The sequence below is a fragment of the Chinchilla lanigera genome, unplaced genomic scaffold (assembly GCF_000276665.1).
Source record: "Chinchilla lanigera isolate Chin_1 unplaced genomic scaffold, ChiLan1.0 scaffold00008, whole genome shotgun sequence".
Lineage (NCBI taxonomy): Eukaryota > Metazoa > Chordata > Mammalia > Rodentia > Chinchillidae > Chinchilla > Chinchilla lanigera.
The window spans coordinates 37438607-37447853 of record NW_004955409.1 but is presented as its reverse complement, the minus strand read 5'-3'; the positions used below and the strand labels follow the sequence as shown (position 1 = coordinate 37447853).

Here is a 9247-nt window from a genome sequence, read left to right as displayed (position 1 = left end):
GCGCCCGGCGCGGGGCGCCCCCGTCCTCACCCCTGCCCGGACCGCGCCGCTGCCCGAGAGGAAGCCGCGTGGGAGTTGCCTAAGGAAGTTTTTCCTCTCACTCTTTTATTTTGGGGTGAAGGTGGGAGCATCAGCTTCTTATTTTGGGCCGTCCAGCCCACTCAGCCGGCCGGGCCTGGGCGCGGTCAGGAGGGGCCGGCGGGGGAGGGGAGCGGACTGGCCCGGCCCGGCCTGCGGGAGGACTTCGCGAGGAGCGCGGACACGCCGTCCGGCCTGCGGGGCCCGCCGCGCGGAGGAGTGCGGCCGCGGGGCTGGGCTGCCCGCTGCCGACTTCAGGCCGGCTCTTTCTCCTCCCCTGCCCTGCTAGGCCCCCTAGGGGAGGGGCCGCAGGCAGGCCTGGCTCCGTCTTAAGTGGGTCATGGGCTCTGGGTGCCAGAACCACTGTTCTGCCCCTGGGCCCTGGAAGGGTGGGAGCGGAGGGAGGCAGGGAGGGCAGCCCCGAGGCTGGGGTCCAGCGGGCGCAGCCGCGGACCCCCCGCGCTCCAGCATTCCCAGGTGGGCGGTGTTCCCTAAACTGCTGCGAGCGACACCTCTTGCTTCCCATTCATCAGGACGAAGCCAGCCGACTGAGTGGTGCAACCCGGCATAGCTGCTCCTTCTCCAGGCCGGTGTGGAGGGAAAGCTGGGATGGCCTAGGCCGCAGCCAGCAGGATCCCTCCCACCGGGCCTCCGCAGCCCTGCCCCAGCCTCAGCACACCCCTCTCCTCCTCCTCCTCCTCTTGGCCTGCCTGGCACCCTGCCCTTCCCCCACCCAGCCGCAGACACAAGAGTCCTCTCTTCTGCGGTTCCGACCTCATAGTTTCTGTGGTTCTTGCTTTGCTCCGAGCCCGGCCCTGTGAGATGGAGGGAAAAAAGCTTGTCCAGGCCTGGCAGGAGGAGAGGGATAGGGGCACTTCCTCTTCAGGCCTGTGACTCTCAAGTTGAGGGAAGTCCCGTTCACACTAAGCCACCATTTTTCTTTACCGGGATATGGGGCAGGGCTTGTGGGTGTGAATGTTTAGACCTGCCTACCTCGTGATTCACAGAGGGATTTATCCCAGAGCTCCAGGTCATGGATTCTCCCCAACTCTCTGTCACCCTCCCACTTGTCACCCGGCCCTAGGAGCACTCCCCACAGCTTGGCTCTGCGAGGGTCTTCCCATTCGATAGTCTTCCTGACTTGCAGCCCCAAGGGTAGCCGTCCTATCCTTTTTCAATCCTGAAACAGCTGCTCTCCCCAAGGGTCAGAAGCCCAGGGTGTGTCTAGCCGACAGGTGAGGCTAGGGACAAAGGGAGCATCCTGCATACTTGGGCACACGCTGTAGCAGTTCTCCTGAGGGCACTGGCAATGCCATCAGTGAGCACAGGTCAGGGCAAGCCTACAGCTCCTGGGGATCAGCTCTGAGCTGGAGTACCCTGAGGGGCTCCCCTAGAGTCTGCCAGAGGTTAAACGTCACTCACCCCTGAACCCCTGAGGAGGGGCTCTCAGAGCCTTTGGGAGGGGAAAAGGGTGGGTTGTTTATATCTGCAGCCCTAACTGCTGTCAGCCTTGGGGGATCACTTCCCAAAACTGTGTTGCAATTCTTGCCCCTGTGGGCTCAGGTCCCCAGTCAGCTGCTCCTGAATCACCCCCTTTCCTGGTACAAGAGCATTGCTCCATCACCCGGGCTTGGAGAGCCATCCTAAAGACCGTGGGTAGGGGGTCAGCACCCTACCCTTCTCTCCTGCTCACCCCCCAGGCCCTGTCCTAGGCAGTCTGTAACTTCCTTTGGACTCTTTTTTTTTTTTGGTAACTGTGAGTCGAACTCAGGACCTTGTGCTTGCCAGGCAGGTGCTTGTGCCATTGAGCTATATCCCCGACCCCTTTGGACTCCTTTAAAAAGGCAAATCTGGACCAGGGACCAGAGCTGTCCAGGTCATGTCTCCTTATAAGAGAATCCAAGTATCTCTGTATTCCATATCTATCTTGGGTTGTTTTACTTTTGAGGCATTAGGAAAGTACTCCATTGTTTTTACAATAAAGGTGGACTTTCTTCTCCGTGGGACTTTGCAGTGTGTGTACCTTTCAATCAGAACACCGAAAACCTAACTTTAATTAGGGAAATTTCCAGCCTTCCTGTTGTGAGCAGTTCACAACATACCTGAAATAGAATACTACAGTCACTGAGTCTTCACTACCTCCCTTATCTCCTCCTCTCTCCGGAGAGTCTGAGTGGGCTTTGTGGTGCTGGAGTGGGGACATGGCTAGATCAGACCTCTTCTACCTCCCAAGGCCCCAGTTTCACCTGTCAGCAGCCAGCCTCAGCTCTAGCTCCTTTGCTCTGCTCCTTTCTAAAGAGAAGTCAGTGTGAGGGGCCTGGAGACGTGGCCGCTTTGTCCCAGAACATCATGCTGTGCACGAAAGTATAGCCCTGATGCCACCCTGTACCCATCAAGGGCACAAGCCATACCCAGGTGGGACATGCTATATTTGCAAGAACACTGATCCAGAAGTCAAAAGTACTGGAAGGAATCTTGGCTCTGAAAAGATCATAGAAGTCTCCCGTTAAACTACCAGAGCTCTCGTTTTCAAGAAAACTGCAGCCAATCTGGAGCTACGGCTGCCCGTTCCTGTCTGTGCTCACAGCCCCAACAGCACAAGCCATTCTGGGGCCTAGGCCAGGGCAGCCTGGGAGTTCCTCCAGACGCAGTGCCAGAGGCGGGCTGGGAGCACATCGCCCTTCCCTCACCATGCCAAGGGTGCCTGCCTGCCAGGGACTGTGGGGCTGCAGATGTACCCCCTTGGCCAAGTGGGGGTGCTCTACACCACACCCCTCTCACTCCAGGCCTGGCTGCAGCAGTATGGCTACCTGCCCCCCGGGGACCTCCGTACCCACACACAGCGCTCACCTCAGTCCCTCTCAGCTGCCATCGCTGCCATGCAGAGGTTCTACGGTCTGCGGGTGACAGGCAAGGCTGATGCAGACACCACGGAGTAAGTGCTCCACCCCATTAGGAATTCTGCCCAGCACCCACTGGCAATGCTGAGCACCAGAGATGTTGCCAGGCGAATGCCTGGCTTCTTCCCCCATGCCCATCTGGACCCTCTCAGTCACCCTGACCTCATAACCTTGGCCTTTCCTCAAACTGACACACACACAGCCTCGCCCTGCCCTGATGCTGGGGCCAGAAGCTAGGATCCAGGGCCTGCTGTAGAGCTCCACCCTGTCCCCTGCAGCCCTTTGTCTTCACACATGACACTGACCCCCATGCTCCCACTCCAGGGCCATGAAGCGCCCCCGCTGTGGTGTTCCAGACAAGTTTGGGGCTGAGATCAAGGCCAATGTTCGGAGGAAGCGCTACGCCATCCAGGGCCTTAAGTGGCAGCATAATGAGATCACTTTCTGGTGAGTCCAGTAGGCCAGAGACCCTTCTCCATCTGGCACCCCGCCCCACCAGCTTTGAGTGCGGAGACTCCCTGCACTTCTCCCCTCCATTCCTGGCAACATCCTGGGGAGTGGGGAGGACAAGGGCTGTGATCCTGAAAGGAGCACCCCCTGGCATGTACCCCAGTGCCTAAGAGCCAAAGCCTGAGGAGCCCCTAAGCTTACAGATCTTGGGGCTGAGGCACTATGCGTAGGGATCAGGTCAGGCAAAGGGGGCTGGGCTGCTGTCCGACCTGGGAGAGTGCGGGCAAGGAGAGCTTTGCCCCTTGTTATCTTAACACACCCCGTCCTCTCCCCTCATGGCTGGACCTCAGCATCCAGAATTACACCCCCAAGGTGGGCGAGTATGCCACATTTGAGGCAATTCGCAAGGCCTTCCGCGTGTGGGAGAGTGCCACACCACTGCGTTTCCGAGAAGTGCCCTATGCCTACATCCGAGAGGGCCATGAAAAGCAGGCCGACATCATGATCTTGTTTGCGGAGGGTTTCCATGGCGACAGCACACCCTTTGATGGTGAGGGCGGCTTCCTGGCCCACGCCTACTTCCCAGGCCCCAACATTGGCGGGGACACCCACTTTGACTCCGCTGAGCCCTGGACTGTCCGGAATGAGGATCTGAATGGTGAGTGAGAGAGCCCTGGGTCCTCCACTGGGGAGAATCCGCAGTCATTTGTGGATTCTCTGCTTTCCTTTCAAAATCCCAGGGATAGAGGGGACCAGAGATCTCCCAGTCTAACAACAGTCAGAATCCTATTTTGTCTCTTCTCACTCACTGCCTGACTGACTTTCCAATCAAAGACTTCAAAGCACCCTCATCCACCTTTCCAAGCAAATACCACATCGAGCTCTTGGGAGACACTGAGGCCTGCAGAGTCTTTCCTTCCCTTAACACAAGTCTCTCTGGGACTGGGATGCTCCAGAGCACTCTCACGCCACCTAGGTTACTGCCTAGATTTGCGCCTTCTGTGCCAATGGGAATCTGGACCTGAGGATCTGGTCCCTGGGTGGAAAACATGGCCAGCTGGCTTGTGTGTGGGAAGCAGGGAGTCTGAGGGAAGGGATCTAGGCCGCTGCCTCAGCGTCCCCATCCCTCCAGGGAACGACATCTTCCTGGTGGCTGTGCATGAGCTGGGCCATGCCCTGGGCCTGGAGCACTCCAACGACCCATCGGCCATCATGGCACCCTTTTACCAGTGGATGGACACAGAGAACTTTGTGTTGCCTGATGATGACCGCCGGGGCATCCAGCAACTCTACGGTGAGTCATCCACGCCCACACTTGCTCCTTCTGTGATTCTGTTCCCTCCTGGTCTCTCCGGTCTGTGCATCTTCCCTCTCTTATGCCCTGCAGTGTACACACACGCACACACACGCACACACACACACGCGCACACACACACACACACACAGCCTGCTCCTGCCTCCATCGACCCCCACCTTTGAGCATACCTTTTCTGTCGATTCAGCAGACTGTGTCAGCCTCCCCCAGACCCCAGCCTCCCCCAGATTCCCCCATCCATATTTTTTTTAGGGTACTTTCTGGCCATCTGTCCTTCCAAGTCTGAGGTGCCCCTGTTTTTCTATCCCCCAGGGAGTGAGCCAGGGCTACCCACTAAGATACCCCCTCAACCCAGGACTACCTCCCGGCCCTCTGTCCCTGATAAGCCCAAAAACCCCACCTATGGGCCCAACATCTGTGACGGGAACTTTGACACCGTGGCCATGCTCCGAGGGGAGATGTTTGTTTTCAAGGTGAGAGGAAGAAGTGGACTGGTTCGGGAATGAATGGGCTGTATGGCAGAGAGGTGGGGCAGAAACAGCAACAAGAGGACTGACCATTACAACGTGAGGGGCAGTGGGGGGCTGAGGAATAGGACTAAGCTACAGGATGTGAAGAGCACTTCCCCTTGGACTGGCCTCCAGGAGCGCTGGTTCTGGCGAGTGAGGAATAACCAAGTGATGGATGGATACCCGATGCCCATTGGCCAGTTCTGGAGGGGCCTGCCTGCCTCCATCAACACTGCCTACGAGAGGAAGGACGGCAAATTTGTCTTCTTCAAAGGTAACCAGGCAGGCCACCCTAGTCTTTGGGAGTAGGAAGGCCTCCCTGGAGGAACTGAGTCCACCGGGTTCTTCCAAAGACCCCAGAGCCTGCCCTCCTTCCCCACCGCAGGAGACAAGCACTGGGTGTTTGACGAGGCTTCCCTGGAACCTGGCTACCCCAAGCACATCAAGGAGCTGGGCCGAGGGCTGCCAACTGACAGGATTGATGCCGCGCTCTTCTGGATGCCCAACGGAAAGACCTACTTCTTCCGGGGAAACAAGTGAGACCTCAGCCCTTAACCCCAGGCCCCTCTCCTCAGAGACACCATCACTAGCACCCCCAAATTCTGGAGGAGGGCCCACTTTCCCCTTTGAGATGTTTCCCCAGAGAAGAACCTGGCTGCACCTTCACTGTTGCCTAGCAACTGGCAGCCGCCCTGGGTGTCGCCTGGCCTGAGTGGGACGTGACCGGGTCATCATTTGAGACCTGGTCATTTGACGCGTCCTGCCCCAGTGCTGCGCCTCCAGTCCAGCAGCCAGGCACTGTCATTAAGGGCCGCTGGTGGCTCCTTGCAGCCCAGGCCCTCCCTCCCACCTCCTCCTTCCGCCACTTCCAGCTGCAGGCCATCATTACCCGAGCCTGTTCCTGACCCTGGGCCGCACCGACCTTGCTAGCGGGGCTGTCACCTTGGGTCCTGCTGCCCTATGAGGACATGCTTGGTGTCCAACCCCACCCCCAGGTACTACCGCTTCAATGAGGAGTTCCGGGCAGTGGACAGCGAGTATCCCAAAAACATCAAAGTCTGGGAAGGGATCCCCGACTCTCCCAGAGGGTCGTTCATGGGCAGCGATGAAGGTGAGTGGGGCGAGGGACAGTGTCAGCGAGGAAGGGGGCGGAGTGCAGGAAGAGCAGAGTGGAGCAGTGAGGACGGAGCACTTCCCACATGCCAGGCCTGGGCTCGGGGTTCTGACACACCCTACGCCTTCCTCCCGGCCACTCTTCCACCCTGGTGTTATGATCACCCCCATGTCACAGCTGAGGGAAGTGATGTTTAGAAAGACCAGGGTGAGCTGGGCACAATGGTACACACTTGCAGTCCCAGCACTCTGCGATGCTGAGGCAGGAGGATTGAAAGTTCAAGACCAGCCTGGGCAACTTAGCAAGACCTTGACTCTAAATAAAATTTTTAAAAGGCTTAGGTGTATAGCTCAATGCCGAGGCCCTGGGTTCAATTCCCAGTATGAGGGGGAAAAGAAGAAAGAAAAGATGGAAGGGAAGGGAGGGAAGAAAGGGAAGGGCGGAAGGACGCAGAGAAGGGAGGGGGGACAGACGGGAGGGAGGGAGGGAGGGCTGGCCACCGTGAGCCCGGCCGGCCCTCACACTAACCATGCTCCTTCCGCTCACCTCTCCCGGGGCCTTTCCGGACCCCACTTCATCTCATGTGTTCTCACCACCTTGCGCTGGTCCCTCCAGTCTTCACGTACTTCTACAAGGGGAATAAATACTGGAAATTCAACAACCAGAAACTGAAGGTGGAGCCGGGCTACCCCAAGTCGGCGCTGCGGGACTGGATGGGCTGCCCGTCGTCAGGGGGCAGGCCAGACGAGGGGACTGAGGAGACGGAAGTGATCATCATCGAGGTGGAGGAGGAGGGCGGCGCAGCCGTGAATGCGGCCGCTGTGGTGCTGCCAGTGTTGCTGCTGCTCCTGGTGCTGGCAGTGGGCCTCGCAGTCTTCTTCTTCAGACGCCACGGCACCCCCAAGCGACTGCTGTACTGCCAGCGTTCCCTGCTGGACAAGGTCTGACCCCCACCGCCCGCCCACCCACTCGTACCACGAGGACTTTGCCCTGAAGGCCGCCGCAGCAGGTGGTGGTGGGTGGGCAGCTCCTACCCGTCCTGAGCCCTGTCCCCCCTGCCTTCCGTCTCTTCCCGGCCTCTCCCACCCTTGCCCTGGTGTTGCTTCTTCCCTGCGTGGGGCCCCTGAGGCTGAGCAGGAAGGCGCCCCTTCCAGCCTCGGGCACTCGGGGAGCCCCGTAGCTTTGTGTGTGTCCAGCCCCATCTGAATGTCTGGGGGCTCTGCACTTGAAGGCAGGACCCTCAGGCCTCACTGGTGAAGGTCGAATGGGGTCATCTGCTCCTTCCCTATCCCCCGACTTACCTTACACCTCTGGACTCTGACCTCAGGAGGCTCTGAGCACTCCAGCCCTGCAGGCCCTGGTGCACACAGTCAGCAGCCTCCCACCACTGTTTGCTAAAAGGAATCCAATCTTGGTGGCAGAGACCCTGAGGGAGATGGGGGAAAGGACTACTCCGCCATCTTAAGACCGAGGAGGAAATCTCAAAAAGGGCCTTGGTGGCCTGAGCAGTCGCTTTCCTCTCCATGAAGATCTGCCTCTGCCCACCCGGCCCTGGAGAGCGTCTGCAGAAGGAGCCTGAGCCATTAAGGACGAGCTGGGCCGTAAACCCCTTGGCAGCCCCAGCCCCACTCAGATGTTAGCCTTGGATGGGGACTTCGAGGTTGGAAGAGCTGAAGCCAGGCATATGGCCCAGGCTGGAGTGGGCCAAGTGGAGGACCAGGGCTGCAGCCTGGGGCGTTGGCCCAGTGGCCACAGACAGAGCCTCGCTGAAATGGCAGGCCTCTGGGGCCAGGTCTGAGGCAGAGCCGTCAGAGGGGGTGGAAGGGATGGAAGGGGGGCGGCAGCGGTGGGGCCGGGCCAGGCTGAGCAGGCCGTGGGCTGGGCCGAGGTGCCCAGGGGAGGGTGCGTGTCACTGCAGCTCTCAGGAAGGGCCCTGAAGAACACACCTGGCTCCTCTTGGTCCCCTTCTTGCTGACTAGACAGCATGGGGGTGGGCGGGAGGCCCAGAGGCGGGAGCCAAGGAGGCAGGCATGCCGGGGCTGGGGACAGGGGCCTTACTGAGAGGCCCGAGGACACTCTGGGCCTGCGGGCGGGCGGGCGGCCTCAGCCCAGTGGTACTCTGAGGTGGGCCGGCCTTCACTGCTCTCCTCAGCCCCACCCGGGCTCTGCCCCCCAGCCCATGGCGTGGAGTCCCCTTTGGCCACCACAGGTGGCCATGGTACCTGGGACTTGGGAGAGTGTGACCCTGTGTTGGCGGAGAGGAGAGGGGTGTTGGGGGTGGGGTGTGGGGTAGGGAAATGGGGTGAACGGTGCTGGAAGTTCGGCTAAATTTCTGTCTTGTTTGTTTTTTTGTCTTGTTTAATGTATATTTTTATTATAATTATTATATATGAACTCCATTCAAGTCGTTCCTTTTTGTTAAGGGGCATGGGGGTGTGGGAGGGAGGGAGGCAGAGGCACCTGACCCCAGGAACCTGCGGGGCGGGGCGGGGTCAGTGCCCTCTAAGGACATTTTTGACTTTGTTCAACCTCTCCACGAAGAATAAACTGTCTCACGTTCTCGGTGTGGCTGCAGTTCTGTTCTGCGCGGGCTGGGATGTGGCTGGGGGCTGGGAGGGAGCGCTGGCCTCACGAACAGTTTTCCGTGAGGTGGGTGTGGGAGTTTTCATGGGAGACTCTTTGTTCATGGTGGACTACAAAGGGGATTCAGGGCCAGAGCTGGGGAGCAGATGCGCTACCGGGGGCTGGGGCCACAGTCCAGCTGTGCACTCCCAACCTGCCTTAAAAGGCTGCCTTTACACCAGGGCTGCGAAAAGACAGAGGAAGTGGTCAAGCTGAGGCCACTTGGAAAATCTTCCCAAATTGCCTTACCCCGCCATGT

The 9247-nt window shown here is 59.1% G+C and overlaps 1 protein-coding gene across 2 annotated transcripts in view; it reads left to right on the top strand.

Moving 5' to 3' along the window:
• Mmp14 (matrix metallopeptidase 14 (membrane-inserted)) overlaps positions 1–8930 on the top strand; it is a 9781-nt gene extending 851 nt beyond the window's left edge. The window contains exons 2-10 of one of the 2 annotated variants that reach the window (XM_005377119.2): positions 2794–3013; positions 3303–3425; positions 3779–4086; positions 4561–4722; positions 5056–5216; positions 5388–5526; positions 5638–5788; positions 6248–6363; positions 6982–8930. In XM_005377119.2, the coding sequence (XP_005377176.1) occupies positions 2794–3013; positions 3303–3425; positions 3779–4086; positions 4561–4722; positions 5056–5216; positions 5388–5526; positions 5638–5788; positions 6248–6363; positions 6982–7313 (1712 nt within the window). In that variant the 3' untranslated portion in view covers positions 7314–8930. Of the gene's footprint in view, positions 1–2696; positions 3014–3302; positions 3426–3778; positions 4087–4560; positions 4723–5055; positions 5217–5387; positions 5527–5637; positions 5789–6247; positions 6364–6981 lie in introns of those variants that run through there. The other variant, XM_005377120.2, reaches the window with a different exon arrangement.
• The last annotated feature ends 317 nt before the right edge of the window (positions 8931–9247 follow it).